Source organism: Capra hircus, chromosome 23 (assembly GCF_001704415.2).
Source record: "Capra hircus breed San Clemente chromosome 23, ASM170441v1, whole genome shotgun sequence".
NCBI classification, from domain to species: Eukaryota; Metazoa; Chordata; class Mammalia; order Artiodactyla; family Bovidae; genus Capra; species Capra hircus.
Genome location: NC_030830.1, coordinates 40,516,913 through 40,540,850, shown reverse-complemented (window position 1 = coordinate 40,540,850; position 23,938 = coordinate 40,516,913). Strand labels below are relative to the sequence as shown.

The window sequence follows — 23,938 nt, the reverse complement described above, 5'->3', positions numbered from 1 at the left end:
GCTGCCGTTGTCCCCGAGCTGAGAAGGTGGGGGCGAGGGAGCCGGCCTCCAGTCCTCAGTGCGGTGGGCAGTGGGGAGGACCAGCTCTCACCCTGCCCTCTAGGGAAGCAGGAGGCTGGGAAAGCTGAGTCTCCCTTGCCAGGCCCGCACGGGGACCCCTCCTTGTCCCCAGTCCCCAGATGCCAGTCTGAGCAGAAGCAGAGGCGACAGTGTCAACGAGGTGCCATCAGTCCCACCCCTGGGGTTCCCTCTGGCCCGTCACAGCACATGCACGCCACCCTCCGGGGTCAGGGTGCTCTCTCCTGCTAGACTCCGGGGTCTGAGCGGGCTGAGACCCACTTGCTCTCATGAGCCCTGGAGCAAAGCGGGGCCTGCGGGGATGGGCCCCAAGAAGGGTGAGTCTCCCTGGGAAGGAAGAAAAGGAAGCCAGGAGTGTGGGGTGGGAAGCAGCGAGGGGTCCCTGCTCAGGACAGAAGGACCTAGTTAGGGGCTGCCCCGGGGGTTTCTGCACATCTGAGTGGACACGAAAGACCAGAGGCAGGAAGGCCCATGAGGACACCGCCCCTTCCCATCACAGGCGGAGGGTCCACGTGGCATCTGAAGGGAGCCCCAGGCTGTGTGTAGGCACAGGCAAGTTGGTGCCCTGGAGAACGACCGTAGAGAATAAAATGTCATTTGGTGGAGGGTGTGGCCAAGAGTTATCAGTGGTGGAGGGGCGTGCTGGAAGCCAGGTACTCAGCTCTGCACAGAGACACAGGGAGAACGGACGGAGTCAGAGTCAAGAGAAAGACACAGTGTGGCCAGCTAGTCATGACCTTGCTCTGTGACCTCAGGAGAATCACTCACCCTCCCTGGGCCTCAGCTGGGGACCCAGCCCAATCCAGGCCTCACAGGACTGCTGTGAAGACCACTCAGATGGGAGAGATCTCTGGGAAGTGAAAAGTCCTGTTTGGATGTGGGGAGGGACTTTCCTCCTTTCTATGGCTAACTTTTTCTACAGGTGGGAATGACTGATAACGGAAGATGCTTCAGCCAGAGCCCCAAGGCAGGGAGGCTGTAGGAGGGGCTATCCTAGCCCAAATACCTGCTAGGGAGGTCTTCTGTTTCTCCTGATCTCTTGGTGGGTGACAAAGGGGCCCTTCTCTGGAGCCTGTGCTCGCCAATCTCCCTTCTGCTGTTCCCAACAGAGTCCACTTGTGGCCTTTCCCCCAGGACTAGAGGGAGGAAGCAGAGCGTTGACCTGAGGGGCCACCAGATCTGAAACTCTCCTGGGAAAGCGGCTCTTTATCTCTGCTGCCACCAACAGAAGGCCCCCAAGACTCCCAGAAAGTGGGGAGGCAGGAGGGACTGCTATTTTAACCATTCAGACATTTACAGGGGTTCCAGGGAGGGAGTCCAGGTCTGCGGTGGAAACACAAGTTCCCCTTCACCCTGTCTACCAGGGAGCAGTCGGAAGTGAGGCCCGTACAGTTGTAGCCCACAGATCAGAGGCCTTCGGTCTCTACTTAGAGGCAGTGAGACATCACCTGCTGCCATGTGGCCCCAGGGAGTCCCTCGCCTATCTGAGCCTTCTTTTTCTCATCTTTTGTTTAATCGTTCAGTTGAGTCTGGCTCTTTTGTGATCTCATGGGCTGTAGCCCTCCAGGCTCCTCTCTCCATGGGATTTCCCAGGCCAGAATACTGGAGTGGGTTGCCATTTCCTTCTCCGGGGGATCTTCCCCACTCAGGGATCAAACCTGGGTCTCCTGCATTGTAGGCGAATTCTTTACCATCTGAGCCCCCAGGGAAGCCCTTCCTCATCTGTAGCCTCAAATAATTAAAAACCACTGCTTTCAAGGTTGCTGTGAAGATGAAAACTGGTTCCTGGCAGGTGTGGCCCACAGTCGGGGTTCAAGAAATGGTCACCCAACCTGTCCCTCCCAGGCCCTACCTCTCTCTCCTTGGACATCCCCCTACCAACCACTCTGCAGGCCCTGCTCCCCACCCCAGGCCCCACTTACCCATCCCAGGACTGGTGTCCTGAGTCCCTCTCTCTCAGGACCCTGCCTTGGGGCAGCTGGACAAAGCCAAGCTGAGGGATTTCAACTGCTTTCAGACAGTGCCCCCTCCCCAGGGAGACTGAAAGGGCACAGGCCCAGATGTGGAGGCCAAGGTGGAGAAATCCCAGCGTCTCAGGTCACCCTGCCTAACCAGGCCCCCTACGCACTCTTCCTAGGTGGGCATAGTTCCCTGGAAGGGACAGGCAAGAGTCCCCTTCCCAGGACGGGGCGGGGCAGAGTGGGCTAAGCTGGTGCCTCAAGCCTCTCCTCTGGATGGGAACCCCGCACGTTGGCCTCAGGGCTCTCCCTGTGACCCCATTGGAACAGACTTGGTTGGGAGCGGGAAGCGGGATCGGCTCCAGGAAGAGGGCGGGGCCTGGCCTGGTCCAGCGGGAGAGGGGCGGGGCCTGGCCTGGTCCAGCGGGGGAGGGGCGGGGCCTGGGCTGGTCCAGAGGGAGAGGGGCGGGGCTGGGCACTCACCGGGGGCTTCCAGGTTCTCGCAGAGCTCAGACTTGGCCTCGCCGTTGGGCCGGAAGCTGCCTTTCTGCGTGAACTTGTTGGACATGGTGGCGGCGGTGACAACGGCTTTGAGACTGCGCTTGCGCTTGGGCACGTTCTGCTCCGGGTGGAAGAGGATGATGTAGACCTTGGGCATGTAGAGCATCCCCAGGGACACCGAGGCGCTCAGACTCACCGAGACCGTCAGCGTCGTCGTCTGGATGTACAGCTGGGGGGCGGGCCGGGGGCGGCGTCAGAGCGAGCTCTGCCCCGGGCTCGCGGGGGCCCTGTCCGAAGCCCACCCCTCAGACAGACATCGCTGGGGACCCCGCCCTGTGTCTTGCTGGTTTCGGGCGGAAGGGAGCCATGGTATTGAGCCTAGATTCAGCCTGGCTCCACCAGTCACTACGTGATCTTGGACAAGCCACATCCTTTGGGCCTGTTTCCTCGGGCATGAGAGTTCTAGTCCTTACCTCACAGGGGTGTGTGAGTTTGAAATGACTTAATAAATGGCAAAGGCATGTAAAATATCTGGTATGGGGTCGGTGCACACAAGGGTTCACCACTGTTATATGCTATTTGGGAGAGGCCCAGGGGCAGGGCTCTCGGGGGACAGCTGACCCTCCCCTGAAGGAGCCCCCTGCACAGGGCTGGGAGTGAGGTGAACATCGGAAGGTACCTTGTAGTAGCTCCCAGTGGCCATGGCACCGCGCTGTGGCCAGGACCCCCATTCAGTGACTGCACCCCCTTGCCACTCTGTACAGAGCAGGCAGCTGGCACAGGAGCCATGGCACCCGTCGTGATCCACTGATGGCAGCCCAGTCAAAGCTCATTTCACGCTCACTCGCCAGCACTAACAGTGACAGATGTTTAGCAAAATGAAAGCCCATTAATCTGGGTGTCGGGTAATCCATTCTTCAATAGTGGGGCCTTCCAGGCAGGGCCCGACAATTCCCACTGCCCCAGCCTGGGATCCCCTCCCCACTTCCTCCTTCCCTCCTGGGCCTCCAGGTCTCAGCTGCCTCTCCGGCATCCTCAGCCAGGGAGGGGCCAGGGGAAGCCCAGGCTGTGGCCCCGGGGTCTGGGTATGGGAAAGCAGAAAATGCTCTCTGCCTCCTAGATCTGCCATTTCTGAGCCTGGGATCCCTCCCCTGGGGCCTGGTTAATGTACCACCTCCTCCAGGAAGCTCTCCCTGACTCTCAGATCCTAGCCAACCCCCCAAGACAGGCTTCACTCCTTGCACCCAGCCCAGCAGTGGGGGACCCGGGTCTAGACTTGAGTCCTGAGGTCACAGGGGCTCTGGCCTCCTTGGAAAGTCTCCTGAAGGGAGGGGCCAGGTCCTCCTGTTCTCATATTCTCCCCATCCCCTGCCCCTCTCCATAAATACCTCATGACCTGAATCTGAAGGCCTTCATCTCAGCCACCCTTCCCTGGGGGTTCTTGCCTTTGGAAGGGGGCTGGAGAAGCTGGAGGGTCTGAGAGGAGAGAGCTGTGTGACACTGGGGAAGTCTCATCCCCTCTCCAGCCCTCAATTTTCTCATCAGCACAATGGGATGATAGCACCTACCTCACCCAAACCACAAGGATACCCAAGCACAGACTATGAGGTCACATGAAACTTAAGGGCACTGAAAGGGGGTGTGGAGGAGGAGGCTAGGAGTGTGGAGAGGCCTCCATTCAGAAAATGTCACAGACCCAGGAAAATAAGAGCCTGTTCCCCAGTGAGCACACACACCTCTGTCCTCATACATAACCCACACTCTCACCCAGAGGCACAGCACTACCCCCCAGCATGCGGACGGGAAAGGTCATGGCAACCCAGTGGAGGGTGCCAGCCACCTCACCCACCCCATTGGGGCCCCAGGGTGGAAGGGGTGGAGGGTCCAGGCTCCAGAGTATCATAACAGACCCTTGGAGAAGACAGTGGAGGTCTGAATTCAGCAAGGACAGGCATGCTATCTTGGTCTCCACCATTGACTGGGGTTCCCTAGGGACAAGGCATGCCTCTGCCATTAGATTTGGGGGTCCCTGAGGGCAGGGGTGTCTCTTCTTTCACACTGGGGATTCTTGGGTGTACTTCCAGAATAGATTCATCTTAGGTCATTTGCCCCCACCTTGGTGATGGGGGGAGGTACTGTTGGACCAAAATGAGGTTGGTGGGACGGGGCTCAAGGACCCTTCTCTGGGCGGAGTGAGGCCTGCAGTTGATACAGTCCTGTGTCGGGGTCCAGGGACTGGGTTCCAGACTCCACTCCGCCCTGACCGACTGAGGGCCGGCCCCCTCCACCAACACAGGCGGAGCTTGCTCCATGGGCACGCGCACTCGGTTTAACGCCTTGAGTTCTGAGTAATTTTTGAATAAGGGGTGTTCATTCTCACTTGGCACCAGGCCCTGAGAACTACGGAGCCAGCCCTGCAAACAAGCCTCAGTGTTTTCAGCCTAGGAGCCTTTCAGCACACAAAATACAAGGAGGGGCAGAAAAAGACCAAACCTGAACAAAACTGCCCCCGATCTGTTGGAGTCCCTCTCCTGGGGGCTCCTCTAGCCATCCCCAGGCTAGGGGTGGCCGGCCCTGTGCACAAAAGTGGGGCTGGCACCCCACCACTGGCTCCAGCACCGGTCGGGAGCCCCCAGGTGAAGGTACACATGGTCACCAGGAGGCGGTAGCGTGTTAACCCTATCAGAGAAACAGCGGTCCTCTGACCCTCTAGCTGGCAGGGCTAGGGCCCGGCACCGGTGCAAGTCTCCAAGGCAGGCTTCCAGGACGCGCTGGCACCTGCCCTCCCCTCCGCCCATCCCCCAGCCCGAGCTGCCCCCCTTCCTGCTCCCCTCTTCGACTTTGGTCAGGCCCTTGCTTCTCTCAATCCTCTGCAAGGAACCCTGCACCAGCCTCCCAGGTCCCCCTCCCCGAGTGAACGAGGCTGTCAGAGCCGGGTTTGATGGGGGAGGACAGAGATCACCTGGGGTCACCTGGGGCAAAGGGCGTGGACAGGAGCTGCTGTGGAGGTGGACGGCAAATTTCCCGGTTTTGCCCTCAGCCTGGTGGGAGGCTCTGAGGAGTTCCTCCCACTTTGGACCCTGGTGGGTCCTGAGATCGTCAGAATCTATGAACCAGACAAATGAACTTCCCCACAACCTGGCTGGCCTCTGAGGCCCACCTCGACCTGCTGGAGCAGTAATCCCACTGGGTGGAGAGACCACACCCCAGTCTGCTCAGGGTGATGGCACGTGGCTGTGGAGGTGAGCCCTGGAAATCCGGCCGCCTGCTCACCAGTGACACCAGTAGCCTGGGGGATGGGTGCGGCCAAGCATCTGTGAGTGTGCACACTACTAGATACATACACATGCTCACAGATCCACACCCATGTCCCCAAACGACGCCGTATTCATTCGCACACCTGAACTCACATTCCTGACTCAGATACACCTGGGCTCTCATACACACACACCCCTTCATGTACCTGGGTACACACCTGTGCACACATACAATGCACTCTCGTAGTCTGTACACACACCTAAACACACACCTGCACACATACTGTTGACCACGCACACTTTACCTGCACACTCAGACACACTCATACAGCCACGAACCCTCAGTACATACACCTGCCCATCCCCACTCAACCTGTGAACGTACACACACACACACACATGCACACACTGCCATCCACTGCTCAGTGTGCACAAAAAGGCAGGGTGAGCAGTGGGGTGGGGCTACCGTGGGGAGCTATGTCACGGGTACAGAAGTGCATACACACACACACACTGCACACACACACTTCTATACCCGTATGCCCGTAACACAACTCCCCACAGTAGCCTCACTCCACTCCACCCCATCTACACATGTGTGCGTGCACACACACAAACATACACACACGCGCGCGCACCCGGCAGCCGGCAGCCGGCAGCCGGGCCTGCAGCTTTCACTGGGACCATTTGTAACTCAGGTGTGACACAGCACAGATCCAAACCCAGGCTGCCTGAGCCTCTAAGAAGCCTGGTGTTCTGAGCTGGAGGGACTTCAGCACTCATGTTCCCACTCTCGCCTCACGCAGAAGCCCAGAGAAGGAGGGGCGAATCCCACGTCGATGCCATCAGGGGCAGACCTGGGTGTCACAGCCACACATGGGTGTGGGCCAGCCTGCTCTGTGACCCGGGGCAGGTCCCTGTCCCTCTCTGGGCCTCAGAGGAGATCATTTCAGAGGCTCCTCTTCACAATCAGTACTGAGGGGCGCCTCCTACAAAGGGAGAAATCAGAGGCAGGTAGGGTGGCCTGGGGTGCTGAGAGAGGGCTGGGTGGTGGAGGGGCTGGGGCCAGGAAGATAGGAACACGCGGGGAGCCATGCGCCGGGTGCCAGCCGGGGAGTTACAGGAAGGCAGAGTCAGGGCGCAGACCACCCTGCCGGCAGCCTCCCAGCTGCATGCCTTACTCCCCAGGGAGGTGAGGGAAGGGGCCTCCTGGGATTGTTGAGAGTAATTTCTCAAGCTGCCAGCTTCCTGGGGTGTGGGCGGCCTCCCCTGCTGGCTCCATGGGCTCACTGGGCGCTGTGAAGCCTGGGGGCCTCTGCCTGCACCTGCCCACGGTGGGGGGCCTCCTGCAGGCCCCCAGGAGGGGAGATCCAGACCCGACCTGCAATGCAAGCTGCTCCCCAGTGGCAGAGGCTTTGGCTCAAGTGTGCAGGTGGCCAGGAGCCAGGCCTGCTCTCGGGCCTCAGGGTGCTCACTGCCAGCCTCAGGGTCTGCGTCTCAGAACCCCCAGCCCCTCAGAACCCCCAGGGCCACCGTTAGAATAAGGGCCACAGGCGTCCCTGCGCCAGGCCCAAGGGACACAGGGCAGAGGCTCCTGCCCTCGAGGAGCTGCTGGAAAAGAGGAGAGCACATCCCGAGGAGGGCCAGGCTTGAGCTGCCCCGGAGCTGCAGGAGTGGAGGGGAGAGGCTACTGAGCTAGAGTACCGTCATCTGGCTGGTGACCTTAGACAGGTCGCTCCAGCTCCCTCTGCCTCATCTGTAAACACGGATGGTGAATGTACTCTGGCCAGTCATGTGGCACCTGCCGACCACCAGGCCAAGTGCCTGGCACGTGACAAGCAGCCCCGTGGGGCTCTGACCGCAGCCTCACTGGGGCCCAGTATCCCTCGGAGCTCAAACACAGGCTCGCCCTTTAAACCCCGTCCTCAGGATGGTGACTCCCCCGGGTGCAGGTCGAACCTGGCCCTCGTCCCTGAACCCCAGACTCACACAGTCAACCACTGAGTCAACTGCGGTCCAGTCCGCTGCGCCGGGCCGTCTCAGCAGCCTCCTAAACTCAGCCTGTCCGCAGGAGTTCCCCATCTCTGCACCATAGGCTCCTCCGCTGCCTCCCCAACCCTGCCCCCACGTGTGGAGGCTCCTCCCTTCCCACTGCTCACACCAACAACTGGGGGCGGGGGTGTCAACCGAGGACCCCCTCTGTTTCTCACTCACATGCACTCCACCAGAATCCCAGCCCCCGCACCCCCGGACCTGGCCGGAGCCCCCGACTCCTCACCTCCTGCAGACACCATCACACCGCCTCTGCCCTGCTGCCCTGCTCCCCGCTCACCCTCCGCAGGGCTCACCCCAGAGGGGTCCTACACCCCACCGCGGCCCTCCCGCTCAGAGCCCACAGCGGCTCCCTTCTCACTCCCAGGAAAAGCCAGCATCCTTGGGCCTCTGTTTCTTAGGCCAGCTGTGCCGTCTACCCCCCACACCCTGAACCTTATCCCCACCCTACCCCCGACTTCCCAGCCCCAGCGTCCTTACAGTGGGCAAGTGTCTTCTACACCCCTCGTGCCGCCTGATTATTACAACACCTGTGAGGACTGCAGATGGGGGGTCATGCCCCACTCTACAGTGAAGATGCCGAGGTGGAGGCCAGTTGGCTTGCCCAGGATCCCACAGTCAGACCCGGAGGTAGGGTCCTCAGTCCCCCTGATCAGCCCCATCTCTGGCCTCTGACTTCAGGGACTCCCAGTCCTCCAAGATAAAACCCCAGAACCCAGGCAGCACTGGGGCTGTGACGTGGGCAGAGTCCACAGGGCCCTTGGGGTGTGTGTGTCTGACCCAAAAGCCTGGCGGAGCCAGCAGATGGCGGCCCTTCGGCAGCTCCAGCAGGCGGAGCAAGGGCCCTGAGCTGACGCTGCCAGAGCTCCCGATCCGATCCTGGACGTTGGGGCAGCTTTGGGGCTGGAAAGGGAGGGAGCCAGCGCCCCCGGGGACCCCTGGGGCTCCTCAAGGGCAGCAAGGAGGGCGGAGAGAGGGGGAGGAAGATAGGAGTGGACAGAAAGGAAGCTGGGCTGAGCAGGGAAAGACACAAAGGAGAGCCTAAAAAAGAGTGTGAACTCCCTGAGCGTCCAACGGTCAGAACTGCACACTCTCACTGCCAAAGGCCTGGGTTCAATCCCTGGTCAGGGAGCTAAAATCCTGTTAAGTCACATGGCACGGCCAGAAAAAAGAAAGATGAAGAATGAAAGAGTGCACTGCATTCCAGAGGAGCAAACAGGAGAGAGGGAGACAGGAATGAGACGGGGAGGAGGAAAGGACGGGGTGGGAGAGGCAAGGATGAAGACTCGGGGAAGGTGGAGGGTGGAGAGAGGGTGGGAAGGAGCAGGAAGGACAGAGAGGAGATGGGGTGGGGGGCGCAGAGAGGAAAGGAAGAGGACAGGAGAAGAGAAGGGAGGGAGGCAAGAGAGACGCAAACGCTGGAGAGAAACCTGAGCCGGAGAAGGCAGGCACATCCAGAGGGGCTGGCCAGCCCTGGGAGGCTGCCCCCTGCTCGCCTCCCGCCTGCCCCCCCGCCTACCCCCGTGACTCACCTTGTCGGCTGACTGCGAGGTGCCGAAGAAGATGGGGATGAAGGCGAGCCAGACGATGCAGGTGGTGTACATGGTGAAGCCGATGGGCTTGGCCTCGTTGAAGGTCTCGGGCACGCCTCGCGTCTTGATGGCGTACACGGTGCACGTGACCATCAGCAGCATGCTGTAGCCCAGCAGGCAGATGAGCGACAGGTCTGAGATGTCGCACTTGAGCACCCCCCGGGCAAAGCGGGGGTCCAGTGTCCGCTGGTCCTGGAAGTCCACCACCGAGTGGGACGGGTCCACCACGAACCACACGCAGATGCCCAGCAGCTGCAGGGAGATGAGGCTGAAGGTGATGGCCAGCTGCGAGGCGGGGCTGATGAAGCGCGGGGCGCTGACCGACCGCTTGCCCTGCTCAAAGATGCGGTAGATGCGGTTGGTCTTGGTGAGCAGGGCCGCGTAGCTGATGCTCATGCCGAGCCCCAGGAAGACCCGGCGCAGAGAGCAGGTGCCCAGGTCGGGCTCGGCGATCATGAGGAAGGTGGTGGCGTAGCACAGGAAGATGCCGGCCAGCAGCACGTAGCTCAGCTCGCGGCCCGAGGCCTTGACGATGGGCGTGTCGTTGTAGCGCACGAAGGTGACCACCACGAACAGCGTGGCTGCGATGCCTGCCACGGCCAGGAAGAGGGGCAGCACGGCCCAGGGCGAGCCCCACTCGAGCTTGATGATGGGGATGGGCCGGCAGCCCGTGCGGTTCTCCGTGGGCCGCATGTCGTAGGGACAGGTCTTGCAGGTGTAGCGGTCCACCTGGTACTGGTACCCCGTGCAGGGCTCGCAGTGCCAGCAGCACGGCATGCCCTTCACCGTCTTCTTCCGCTCGCCCGGCTGGCAGGGCAGGCTGCAGACCGAGCGGGGCAGCTGCTGGCCGCTCCCCGGCCAGAGCATCCGCTCTATCTGTCAACGACAGCGCAGGGGAGCCGGCCTCAGGACACGCTGCCCAGGGCCCTGGACCGCCCCCCTAGCTGGCACTCTGGAACCTCGTGTCTGAATCGCTCAGTCAGATGGCTAAAATCCAGCTGCCCAGCTGGCCCTGCCAGGATCAACCGAATCCAACAGCTGCATTTAAATAAGCTCCCGGGCACGATTTAGACCTAGATGACCTGCAGGGGATCCTGCTCCAACACAAAACCCCCAAGGGTCGTACAGAGACCAGCAGTGACAGCCTAGAGTCACAGGACAGAGAGTGGACAGCCAGCAGCCCAGACGTCCAGCCCTGTGAGGCCTCGCTACTCACGGTGGTCCGCGACTGGCGGCATCAGCGTCACCCAGGAGCGGGTTGGAAATGTAAATGTTTGGCCACCCCAGACCTACTGACTCAGAATCCAAGTTTTTTTTTTTTTTCTTTTAATATATATTTTTAATGTGGGCCATTTGTAAAGTCTTTATTGAATTTGTTACAATTGCTTCTGTTCTTTCATGTCCTGGATTTCTTTGGCCATGAGACATGAAGGATTTTAGCTCCCTGACCAGGGACTGCACCCTCATCCGCTGCATTGGAAAGTGAAATCTTAACCACCGGACCGCCAGGGAAGTCCCAGAATCTGAGTTTTAACCAAACCCCACAGGTGACTGGTGTGCGCACACAAAGGGGAGACGCACTGCCCTGTGGCTCAGCCCCCAGGGCCTCCGGGTGGCACAGGCAGTCAGGTTCGGCAGAGAACAATGAACAAAGGTTCAATCAGAGAACCTGCATCGTGTGCGCAGGGGTGTTTCTTTGCCCCTTACTTTGAATGAGTGCATTCTGTTACATGCCTCTGAAGACACAACTGCTGCGGGCAAAGGAGCCACAGAAGCTGGCATGCCCTACTGAGCGGGTCACAAAGTTCTGGAAAGTAAGCGAGAGCCCCCAAGAGCTCCAGGCTCTGGGCAGAGGGAGCGTGGCCACACTTGGGGGCCATATCCCAAGCATCAGCTCTTAGGAAGGGTCATGCTTAGAGAATGGCTTTGGGACTTTCCCTGTGGCTCAGAAGGTAAAGTGTCTGCAATGCAGGAGACCTGGGTTCAATCCCTGGGTTGGGAAGACCCCCTGGAGGAGGGCACGGCAACCCACTCCAGTGTTCTTGCCTAGAGAATCCCCATGGACAGAGGAGCCCGGTGGGCTACAGTCCAGAGGGTCACAGAGTCAGACACGACTGAACGACTATCACTTTCACGCTTGGAGAACAGCAGGCCCTTTGCTCTGGGAGCTCACTCCGGGAGAGCTCACTCCAGTTGGTTTGGGGCTGAAGGGAGGATTTTAGAGCTGAGAAAAAGGGTGAGTGAGGTGGGTTGGAGCAGGCAGGGTGGAGAATCCAAAGATGGCTTCATGGTAGATGGGGACAAAAATCTCGAGGAAATTCACCTTGTGGCTCTGGGCATGACCATCCCCTAAAAGCCAATGAGCACAGCAGTGACCAGGGCCAACTACCATCCTGCAGGAACAAGGGGGCAGGACAATCTCTGGGCACCAGACCTGTGATGCAGCAGGGGGGACCCAGGGATCCAGGGGGATGGGGGGTGTTCCGGAAAACTGTGGCTCCAGTGGAAAGAGCAGTGAGTGAAGTCAAATGCTGGGATCACAGTTCTGTCGCTAGCTGGCTGTGTGCCCTTGAGCAAACACCTCAGCCTCTCTGAGCCTTTGTTGTCCCGCCTGATCCAAAGACAGCAGATGCAAGGCCACCAGAGCCCTCTGTGACTTACGGCGGCTTCCACTTGGAACTTCTGTCTGCTTCTCCAGAGCATCAGCCCCAGGAGGACAGGGCCTTTGAGTTACTTCCCTGCTGTCTGCAGCCCCCAGCCCAGGGCTGGCCCAAGGTGGGGCCAGTGAATCCTGGTGGAGTCTCCAAGAAGCAGTGAGGTCTGGCCACCCGAGCGAGAGCCCGCGGGAGGGACGGGGAAGACGTGGCAGTTGAGGACTGGTCCTGCATCACCGCCTCCCTCCCACCAGCTCCAGGCTGATGGAGGGGCTTGGATTCCTGGGGAGGGGACCCAGGAGTCACTCCCACCCCTCAGGCCTGCCTTCACTTGCCTTGCCTGCAGAATGGGGTGAAAACAGTGCCCGCCCCGCGGGGCTGGCATCTCTACAGTAAGGTAACTTGATAAGAACAAGGGCCGTCACAGCGGGCGCTCCGTAGGACGAGCTGCCTGCCACTGTCAGTGAATGGGGGTCCTGCCCCTCCCTGCTACGTTGGATCTGAACGAGACAGGCCTCCGTCTGGGCTGGGGTCCCACCCTGCCCACACTGCTCCCACTCGCTCTGTTCTGTCCGTCTGTCTCCGCTCAGCAGCCCAAGGAGCATCACTGTAGGAACGGGCTCTATCCCCAACACGCTGTGTGGCCTTTGGAACCTCCCTAGGGCTGGGTTTCCACAGATATTCCTTCTGATTTGGAAGATCGTTGGGGATAAATGAGATCATGGGCAGAGGGTGCCCTGAAGAGCTCCAGGACTTGCAGCCAAAAGAGATGCTTACAGGAACGGAAGGCAGGGACGTGACATGACTCTCCCAGATCTGGGCCTCCCGAGCCTGTCCGGTCCACCTGGACGTCACGCTGCGCCCACCCCGCATGCGGCTCACCCTCCACCCAGAGAGGGGACCAGTCAGTCCACAGGCACCACCTTGGGGAACCAATCACAGGTCCCTTTTATCCCCAAAACATGGCATTATTCATAGCCGGGGACATCGAGGGCAGGAGGGAGATCCCGAGTCCCTGGGACAGCCATGACCCGGAACAGCGTGGCTGGGGACCCAGGAGAAGCCCTTTCATGCCATCGAGAAAGATGATGGCCTTCTCGTGTGGTTTGATGGAGTCATTCTCAAACAGCTACCCTCCAGCAGAACCCCACTGCATGACTGTGCTCTTTTCATCCTCCTCTGTTCAGACACAGCCCTCTCCCTCCTCACCTTTCTCCCCATCCCCACCCCCAACCCCAAGACTCTGAGCCCCTGCACCCCAGTGTGAATTCATCTGTCTGCAGGGTTTGCCCTGTGAGGGGAGCAGGCAGGAGGGCCCAGGCAACGGGGAAGGACAGGGGCAGGGAGGGTGGGAGCCCAGGTGCCCTGCTCTTCTGTTCTGGAGTTTGGGGCCTCAGGGCCCTCTGACGGAAGGAAGCCCCAACTCGGCAGCACCAAACCCAGGCATCAGGGCTCCCCTCCAGGGGCCAGGTGCCCTCTCCCCTGCCACACACCCTGCCCTCCCTCTGGGCACTTACCCGGAGGTGCAGGTGGTCTGTCCAGGAGCCGATGACCTTGTACTCGGCAGAGCCGTTACGCAGCTGGTACTGGTAGATGTCATAGCGCCCAGGTGCATCTCCGTTCTCATTGAAAGTCACAGGGTTCCCCGCAATGCCTGGGGGGCCATGGGGGTCACACACTCCGTTTCTTTGCTGAGCCTTTGCCCAGAGTCAGGGAGGAGCGTGAGCCCTGGGCAGCAACACCTCTGCATGGAACATCTCAGGGGGGTTTTACTCCCTGGAAGCATCCGAAGAGGTTCCCCCACTCCCACCCCATGGGGCCCCGGGACCCCTTCCCCAGGGTTGAGTGGTGCCCCCACCTGAGAAATTGACATTGCGGATGTACTTGAGCAGCTGGGTGCCGTCCACAGGGTCCATGCGCGGGCAGAGCCCCACGCGGCCTGGACACAGGTCCCGGTGCATGGCGTGCAGCGCATGGCCCATGGCGTACACAGCGTCGATCACAAACTGCACCTTCCCCTCCTGCTCATACGCCGAGTCCTGCCCGATGCGCTCCCGGTCTGCAACGAAAATGTTCAGGGCAGGAGTGCCCACGAGGCCCATGAGCGCTCACAGATGCACGGCGGGAACCACGGTGGCCCCCCCCAGGATACAGCCGGGTCTCTGGCCCTAGGCCCAGGGCTAGCTTCATCATCCCAGGGGATGGTCTCCTGGGGGTACCTGGGGGATGGTCCTGAGGGCCCACTGTCCTCATGACTGTATGGCTGGACCCTATGTGAGCTGGGAAGTCACCAGGGCAGAAACTGCGTCTGTGGATGAGGGCAGTGATGCGCTACAGCAGCTCAGCCATGGGCGGCCACCAGCCAGGGGCTGCTGCCCCACCACGGGGTATGGGGGGTGGGAAATTGAGGTCCAGAGAGGGTGAGGGGCTGGCCGCAGGTCCCTCAGGCTTCAGGACACCTGATGCCCTCAGTGGCTTCCAGATGCCCCAGACGTCAGAAATCACCATCATTGCCACCCACCCCTCCCCACTGTCAGTGACCCCCCCCACCCCTCCCCCTTGTCAGTGACACCCCTCCCCCTCCCCCCTGTCAGTGACACCCCCCCCTTAGCCAGGGTGAGTGAGCTTTGCAAAATGGGGAACCCACTGCACCACCTTCTCACTGCAAACAGCAGTGGCTCCCTAGGGCACCAGGCCTCCCGTCCTCACACCCTGGGTGCTGGACACACCCAAGCACTCTGCTCCAGCTCCTGTACAAACTCTCTGGCTACCTGAGGCCTCGATATCTTGTCAGTAAAAAGGTCATCATCTTGCCCCACAGAAGTGCTGTATACGAGATGAGTTACAGAAAACCCGTGGCACAGAGGAGCTGACCAAGCCACATTATTATGGTGCTTAAGTGCTCAGAAGAGAGGGCTTCTAAGCTGGGCTACAGAGGCCGCGGGGCTAGAGCAGGCCAGCAAGACTTTCTGGAGGAGGAGGAGCCCCAGGCCTGGGCCGTAATGAGGATGGAGAATACGGGCTGCTACCTTCTAAGGAGCATCTACTCTGCGTCAGGCGCTGTTTTAAGCTCTTTATGTATGGAAGTCATCAGATAATCACAGCAATGCTATGAGGTAATGATCCCCATTCATTTCTACAGAGATGAAAACACTGCGGCACAGAAAAGCTCCCCGGTTCCCAGGACCACACAGAGTGGATTTGACCAGGTGCTCCGGCCCCCAGCCTGTACGCCTGAGTGACTGTAAGAGGCAGATCACAGTGGGGAGGGCAGGAAAGTGGTGGAGGGGCAGGAGCTCTGAGTTGAGGATGGGGGACAGCAGAGGAGAGGAAGGGGGAGCATGGGCAGGCTGCTAGGGACCCCAGCTTCCCCTCCCAAGCCCACAGCCCCACACACAGCCTGCCTGGCAGCCTCCTCCCTCACCGCCAGGACGATGAAATTAACCCTTAAACACACACAGACACACACCCATGCCTCCCTGCTAGAGGGCCAGGACCACATCTTACAGAGGTAATTCCCCAGCAGCCAGCAGGGTGAGTGGCACCCCAAGGGGCACGGGCCTGGGACTTCAACGGGTGTCATGTGGGAGCCAGGTTGAGGCCTCAGGGATCCACAGGTCACCCTAGGTTCCTCTACTTTTAGCTAATTCATGCTCACTGAGCCCTGCTGCCCAGGGCTGCCGTGGAGCTGGTGGCACGTCTCCTGTTCCTATGTTGGCCACCAAGAGACTGTGGCCAAGGTCAGAGCCCGACTCCAGTGCCCTAACCTCGGGGTCACAGACCGGAGGCCCCCAGCACCCAGACCGGACAGTTCAGGGGAAGATTCCCGGCTGGCTCTGGGGGAACTGCTGGCTCCAGACATACCACAGCTTCTGCAGCGTGGGCTGGAGACAGGGTGGTCTTCAAGGCTGAGCCCTTGGCTACCCGCTGCACTACATTTGCACCAGACTGTCTGGGCAGGAACCCCAGCTTGAACACATCGTCTAGCTATGGCCTTGGACCTGCCACCTCACCTGGTGGGCTTCAGTTTCCTAGACTGCAAGATGAGGGTGCTGATGGTGCTTAGCTCATAGGGTCGGGATAGGGCCCCCATGAGGATAAACAGGTCTACGTTCGCAACAGGTCATACAGAGGCCAGGTGCTTGCCAAGCGCTGCAGAAGCGCGTTAAACACGTGGGCACAGAGGGGTCTAAGCCCCGCCCGCCTCGGAGCTCCGGGGAAGGCAGAGCTGTGCCAACAGACAAAGCTGTCTCTCGGCCATGGAGCAACAGGTGAATGGATGGGAGAGGCAGGTTCTCCAGCCTCAGCAGCCTGCCCTCTTGTTCAAGGCTTCTGATCACAGGTTCCAGTAGCCAGGAGAGAAGCTCAAGGGACAATCTTGCTCCCAGAGGGTGACAGAAGAGGCTGGGATAGGGTTGTGCGGAAGGCCCCAGCTGTGGGCCCTTCCCTCACCCCCGGCCCCTGGGTCCCGTCCTCTGTCTGCATCCCGCCGTTCCACGCCCCCAGAGCTCCCATCAAGCCCTCATTTCATACGGATGAGAGACTGAATTATTAACCAGGATGGAGGGGGCGGCTGCGGCCGCCGCAGAGAGGGGGCAGGGCTCTCCCCAGGCCAAGGACACGCTGGGTAAGGCACCCTGGTGGAGCTGCCCTCTGGCAGGGCTGCCCTCTGCCTCTCCACTTCCAGCTTCCCAGGGGTCCCCTTAGCGGTCCAGCTGAAGCATGCATCCCTGGGCCATGCAGGTCCGGGACCACATGATCTCACTGGGGTCACACATGGAGTGCAGATGACCTCACAGGAGCCCCTCCCCAGGGGGGCCCACCTCTGCCTGGCTCCGGGGTCCTGTGGGCTGTCAGCGGCCCTGGAGCACAGCCCCTCGGGATCCACCCCCCCCAGCCCCAGAGTTACCACAAGGCCAGCCATCAATTTCTGGAGATTCCCCAACACACTTTCACATGGCTGACTTTTGTCTCAAGTCTGCCCCCAATGACAAAGGAGATAACAGGGCAGTGAGACGCCCTGCAAAGGGTCTTTATTTGTGCGGGAGTGGCAGGCCTTGAGTCTGCCCCCTACACACACTCCGTCTCACACACACAAGGCTCCTCCCCGAAACCCCACAAGAAGCAACAATGACAGACCCTAAGTGTGCTCCCTTTGGGGGAGGGGGCAGGGGTCACAAACACAAGTTAAACCAGGTCAAGATGCGCTGTCCTGAATGTTGGAAGCTGCACCCGTAACCAGTGAGGCTCTCTGTACACCCTTGACTCCAGCAAATAACCCTGTAGTGTGCCTGATGCTTCCTTTGCCCTGAACCTCTGAGAGGCAGGCCAGACCGGCCGTCCTCACAGAGGAGGAGGTTTGCAGGTAGTCGAGGGCAATACCGAGGCTTGTGAGAATCCTGACCACCAGCAGGTGTTCCTACACACCTGGGGACTGGCCTGGCCGGTGAGTGACTGGGACTGGAACCTAGATCTCTCTGGCTTCCAAAGAGTGTCTGCCACCCTGAACTGTCCCCTCCTTCTTCTCCCTCCATCCATCCTGATTGGCCTCCTTCCCCTTCTCTGGGGCGTCTGACCAGACCTAAGCAGGAGCCAAGCAACCCTGTCTGCAGGGCTAGAGGAGGCAGGGGGCTGTGGAGGGAAGCCGGGGTCAGAGAACCCCCTCTTGCCAGTGGGGAGGGAGGGACCCCCAGGCCAAGGTGGGGGAATCGCAGCTCTGGGAGGAAGCAAGACAGATTTCCGAGAGCTCCTGGAGATCAATTCCGGACACACGGCAGCAATAGCAGCAGCGACAGTTTGAAGATGTCCTAATTGTGTCCCGAGGCACAGTGAGCCAGAGAGGCGTTTGGCTCGGCCACGGGTGACAGCCAGCCCCAGAACCGTCAGCGAAAGGATTTTCCCCCGCGTTAAAACCCCCGCAGCTGCGGTTACTACGGCGACTGCAGCCTTTGTCTGCAGGTTGTAAATTGTAATTGAAATGAGTTTTCAAGGTTGAAATAACCATAGCTCCTCCCGGTCTCCCCCCTCACCTCCTCAAAACTCACCCCACCCAGCCACATTCCTCCTGAGGTCTAGGCTCACGTGTACACACACACACACACACACACACACACACACTTCCTCACAGAAAGGTATGGCAAATCAACCACATATACACTCACACATTTTCACATCTGCACGTGTAGAGTCACAACACAAACGTGCCTGCATTTATACACATCTCTATACACACATCCACATCCAAACGTACGGAAACAGAACCGGCCACATAAACACATGCTCTATAGACACAGCTACATGATTAGCATAGCACCTCCGCAGGTATGTGGTTATTCAGCTTCACTGCCAGCAGAGAAGCCCCACAAACAGGTCCTGACAAGGATGTGAGCACAAGCATTTTATCTGGAGGTGATGCTGAAAGCACAAGTCAGGGGTAAGGAAGTGAGATGAGGGCATGAAGGGAGGGCACCAATGCCAGGTGTGAGGCTTGCCCACGGAGGCTCCAGAGAACGGCGGGGCCTAGGCCTCAGGGCGGCCCATCTGAGGGAACACACAGCCCCACCCCTGTCAGCTGAAGGCCAAGGGCTGCTCCCGGGGCGTTCATCCCACTGGCAAGGCCAAGGGCTGCTCCTGGGGTGCTCATCCCACTGGCAAGGCCAAGGGCTGCTCCTGGGGTGCTCATCCCACTGGCAAGGCCAAGGGCTGCTCCTGGGGTGCTCATCCCACTGGCAAGGCCAAGGGCTGCTCCTGGGGCGCTCATCCCACTGGCAAAGTGGTGCTAGGGGGCCGCCAGGGGGACACCTCAGGGTCCACACCCCCAGATTCAAGTCCACATGGGTAACTGACATAGGTATGTGGACATACCGCACATATCTACAGATCTGTACACTGGCATCTACGTACAGACAGGCCAACATCCACACCGGTTTTTATCCATCAGGTAAACTTCCAGGGAGCAGGATAGGAGGGTCCCAGGATCCCCCAGGGAGAGCTGGTGCATGGCTCTGCCCTGGACCAGCCCTATGACTGGGTTAAGCAACACTCACACCCCTAGATGAGAATCCAGGGTAATCATGCTTACTTTGTGGGGCCACTGATAGGATTCAAGGAGGCACAGATCTATCAATAAGACACACAACCTCATATCATGTATGTATTGTTCTCTAAGCTTCCCTTTTCCTCTCCTAACTAACACTCCCCCAAGGGATAACTCCCCACTGCCCGAGGCCTCCACCCAGCCCGGCTGCCTCTCTGCATGCAGCCTGGCATATGCTGATTCTCCCCGCCCCCTCACGAGACGAGCCTAGGGTGCCCACCCCGCGGAGAGGGCCCAGGTCAGCTTGTCCACTGATACAGGGGTAGGGGAGGAAGCTGACACCCGTCCTTTCTGGCCACTCCCCCTCTTTCCTGACTCTACCTCCCAGGAACACGCAGGTTTTCCTTAGGGTCCCCAAGCCCTACCCCCATGTCCTGTTCTATCGCCTGGGCCTGCTCGGCACCCCCAAGTCACATAGCAGGCTCACCGTCCTCGTCTGCGGTAGCACCCTTGTTCTTCAGCCCCACCCACCCCACCGTGTCTGCCAGCCGCTCCCCTTGAATTTTCAACCTCCATCAAGCCACCTGCTTTCCTGGTTGTTGCTGTGGTTCAGTTGCCCAATCGTGTCCAACTCTTTGCAACCCCATGGACTGCAGCACGCAAGGCCTCCCTGTCCCTCACCGTCTCCCAGGCCCAAGTTCATGTACAGTGCATCAGTGATGCTGTCCAGCCATCTCATCCCAACAACCTCCTCTCCTTCTGTCCTCAATCTTTCCCAGCATCAGGGGTTTTACCAATGAGCTGTCTATTGGGATCAGATGACCAAAATACTGGAATTTCAGTTCTAGCATCAGTCCTTCCAATGAATATTCAAGGCTGATCTCCCTTAAGATTGACTGGTTTGATCTCCTTGCTGTCAAAGGGACTTTCTGGTTAGGCGACCTCTAAACAACTCAGCGTGGTTCGCTCTACCCCAAGTCTGTTCTCCCAAACTTGGCCTCAGCTCTGTGTCAGCCCTCATCCCAGGGAACCCTGAGCTAGCCCTAGTGCCTCACGGGCCCTTAACGATCAGCACTTTCGGGGCAGGGAGGTAAAGGCAGGGGGGAGCTCCTGACTCCCTCCCAGGTGCTCCCCTTTGGGCTCTCATGGGTGGTGCAGCCCAGGGCTCCCCAACCTTGAGCCAGCCCCAGTCCCCTTCTGAGGGAAGATGGCTCTGTTCCAGGAAGATCCCAGGGTAAAAACACATCAGAAGCTGAAATCCTGGCGGTGACACTGGCTTCCAACTGCAAATTATCACAGGAGCAGAGAAGCTGTCTTCACAATCAGTAAAGACCACTTCTGGATGGCCACTGAATGAAAATGCAAAGTTCAGGAATCGTCAAGGAACTCCTGGGTCCCTGAGAGTCTGACCTCAAGAATGTATCCCCAGGGTCTTCCCTGGTGGTCCAGTGACTAAGACTCCGAGCTCCCAGTGGAGGGAGGTTCGATCCCAGGTCAGGGAACTAGACCCACATGCTGCAACCAAAGGACCCCATGCGCCGCAGCTAAGACCTGGCGTCACCAAATAAATGATTTTTAAAAAGCAAACAGCAAAGAATGTATCCCCAGGGTCTTCCCCAGTGGTCCAGTGGTTAAGACTTCGAGCTCCCAGTGAAGGGGACCCAGGTTCGATTCCGGGTCAGGGAACTGGATCCCACGTGCTGCAACTAAAGGACCTCACCTACCACATCTAAGACCCAGCACCACCAAAGAAATGACTTTTTAAAAGCAAACAAACAAAACAAAGAAGACCCAAGTTCAAGAAACAGGACGTGGATGTCCAGCCAGATGGGAGCAGCTTGAAACACTGTCCCCCTCCCCACCCCAATACAGCCTCTTATGGGCTGAGTTGCATAGTATCTCTGGGCTTTAGTTGGCTTGTCTGAAATGAGGGTAGCTCCAGGGACCCTTAGAATAGAGTGACATGTGTAGCAGAGTCCACACTTGGCACCTGGACAGGCCAGCTCCCAGGGAAGGCCCTTCTCTGCCCCTTACTGGTTCTGAGACCCCAACATCCACCCCCAGCCCACCCCAGAGCTAGGGGGCCGCAGTCACAGCCAGCCCCTTGCGTGGATGTCCCTTCTCCCTCATCACACAGCCATGCTCCCTCTCTCGCTAGCAGCTTCTAGATTTTCCTCTGCTGGATCTTTGCTGGAAACATACAAATATGCTCTAATTTCTCCCATTTAAACAAACAAAACCCTCTCCTGACCCCACTTTTTCCCCAGCTAGCATCTCTCTCTCTCTCTGTTTACAACAAAACTTCCCAGAAGAGCGGTCCTTACTCACTTACTCGTCATCAATTTCTCCGTTTTCCTCCTGACCAACTTCAGCCTGGGTTTTGCACCCACCTCTCCAAGGAATCTCCCCATGACTCAGCCTGACTCTCCACGCTCCCCCCGCAACTCAAAGTACAGCCAAGAACCTCAGCGTCCTCCTTGATTTTCTGTCATCTTTCTCTCACCGCAAATCCTTTAGCAAACTCTGCAGCCACACTGCAAAACTGATAAAGAATCAGACTCCTCACCATCCCCACGCCACCACCTGCTCCAGGTTCCCTCCACCTCCCACCCCAGCCTACAGCCCCGAACTCATCTCTGGCTCTGCTCCAGAAGGCAGCCAGAATGAGCCCATTATTACATAAGTCTTATCACGCTAATCCTTTTCCAAACCCTGCCGTGGCTTTGTCTCATTCTGTGTTAATAATGACTAAAACCTTACTAATGGCCAACCAGGCCCCGCACACACACAGCGTCACCCCACCCTACCCTCGGACCTTGGCTGCTACCTGTTGCCCTCTGCGTTAGCCACGTGGGCCTCCTCACTGCTCCCTCAATCTGCCAGGCCTGAGCCTACCTCAAGGCCTTTGCACATGCGGTACTTTCTGCCTGGCAGGTTCTTTCCCGGTTACCTTCTCAGTGAGGACTTCGGACCTCCTGATTTAAAAATGCCACATCCCTGGCCTCCCAGCACTCTCAGTCTCTCTGAGATCAGGCCTCCTCCTGGATCTGTCTTCTCCTGTCTCAGGATTAAGCCCTCCGAAGGCCCTCGGCTCTGACTACTGGGACCACACTATCGTGTACATTATCCGCAAGGCCATACAGTCTCCCACCTGCAAGGGGAGCTCCATGGGGCAGGTCCGTTCCCTCCCAGAGCCCAGCACAGGGCTGGGGACACAGCCAGCCTGAGAAAACGCCAGTTGAACAAGTGAGCAACAGCACAGAGGGGAAGGGCTCAGGACCCCTCTGGCCACCACACGGCTGATGGCTTGAGCAAATGTGAGCTCCCCTAATGCGTGGCACAGCCTGGCGCATAGTAGGTAATCCCATATGTGGGTCTTCCTTCCTCTCCCCAGTTCCCTTAGGAGTGTAGAGGTGAAAAAACCTGTCAAAGCCAGGCTGGAATAGCCAGGAGGGCCCTGGGGATGGGACATCAGCTGGCCTGAGGCAGGACATCCCTGGAGCCAGATGGCCAGGGTTCAAATCCCAGCTCTGCTATTTACTCCTGAATGATCTTGGGAAAATCTTTAGCCTCTCTGCACCTCAGGTTTCCTTTGCTTCCACTGTGGCTAAAATGGTGAAGAATCTGTCTGCGATGTGGGAGGCCCAGGTTTGACAGCTGGGTTGGAAAGATCCCCTGGAGAAGGGAATGGCAATCTACTCCAGCATTCTTGCCTAGAGAATTCCATGGAAGAGAACCCTGGCGGGCTATAGTCCATGGGGTCACAGAGGCAGACACGACTGAGCGGCTACACTTTCACTTTCCTCATCTGTAAAATGGGTTGCTGTGAAGAGTAAATGCAAAATATCACAGCGGAAATTGACATGTAATACATGCTATATAAATATCAGCTGTTGCTATTGTTGCTGCTGCTAACACAGGCTGGGTGATTGGCATCTCCCCACACATCCCCAGTGGCCACACGGCCCCCCTCCCTCTCACAGCTCCCAGCCCCTAGGAGCAGCAGGCAGTAAATTCTCCTGTCTCCTCATAAACCGGACCTTCCTCCGCTCAGCCGTCACCTGGCTGGCAGAGCTGTCAAGAAGACAGATGCCACATCTGCCTTGTTTACAGCTTTAATCCCCAAACCCTGTTCTTCAGGCTCCCAGGGAGGGGCCAGGAGAAGAGGAGGGAGGCAGGCGCTGCCCTCCCACAGGCCTTGACAGCTGCAGAGACGCCCGCTCAGTGACCCCTGTCTCGCTCAGGTAGGGGGCAGGCCGCAGGCCACCTTCCTGCGCTTCCCGCAGACCACTTCCCCCGCCTTCCCCAGGAAACTGTGAGCAAGGCAGCTGCGCTCAGGATGGGGATCGAGGGATGGGAGTGGGTAGTACGATTCCCATTTTACAGATGAGGAAACTGAGGCTTTAAGAGATGACCTGCCCAAGGTCACACGGCTAGGAAAGCGGCAGCACCAGGATTCACACCCCCCTAAGGGGGACTCTCACAGCTGTGCATTTGAGAAAGAACGGGTGCCCACGGCCCCTTGCCATTTTGAGACACACCAGCCCAATCTCCTGGAGAAGAAAACAGCAACCCACTCCAGTATTCTTGCCTGGAGAATCCCCACGGACTAGAGGAGCCTGGCGGGGTACAGTCCACGGGGTCGCAAAGAGTCGGACACGACTAAGCGTCTAATACACACACAGCCCAATCTCCAACTGCCAGTATCTGCTGTTCTTCTGAGGCTCTCTGGCCACAAAAGCCCTCTTTGCCATTTGGACGAGGCATTGAAGAATTAACATCCTCCAGGGAGAGCCAGCGATGACTGACA

The 23,938-nt window shown here is 58.8% G+C and overlaps 1 protein-coding gene across 5 annotated transcripts in view; it reads right to left on the bottom strand.

The window, feature by feature from the left end:
- GRM4 (glutamate metabotropic receptor 4) overlaps positions 1 to 23,938 on the bottom strand; it is a 115,168-nt gene that overhangs the window by 4,224 nt on the left and 87,006 nt on the right. For 4 of the 5 annotated variants that reach the window (XM_018039142.1, XM_018039144.1, XM_018039141.1 and 1 more), the window contains exons 7-10: positions 13,951 to 14,151; positions 13,610 to 13,746; positions 9,379 to 10,314; positions 2,520 to 2,766 (exon numbers count right to left, since the gene is read on the bottom strand). In XM_018039142.1, coding sequence (XP_017894631.1) covers positions 2,520 to 2,766; positions 9,379 to 10,314; positions 13,610 to 13,746; positions 13,951 to 14,151 — 1,521 coding nt within the window. The remainder of the gene's footprint in view (positions 1 to 2,519; positions 2,767 to 9,378; positions 10,315 to 13,609; positions 13,747 to 13,950; positions 14,152 to 23,938) is intronic. The other variant, XM_018039145.1, reaches the window with a different exon arrangement.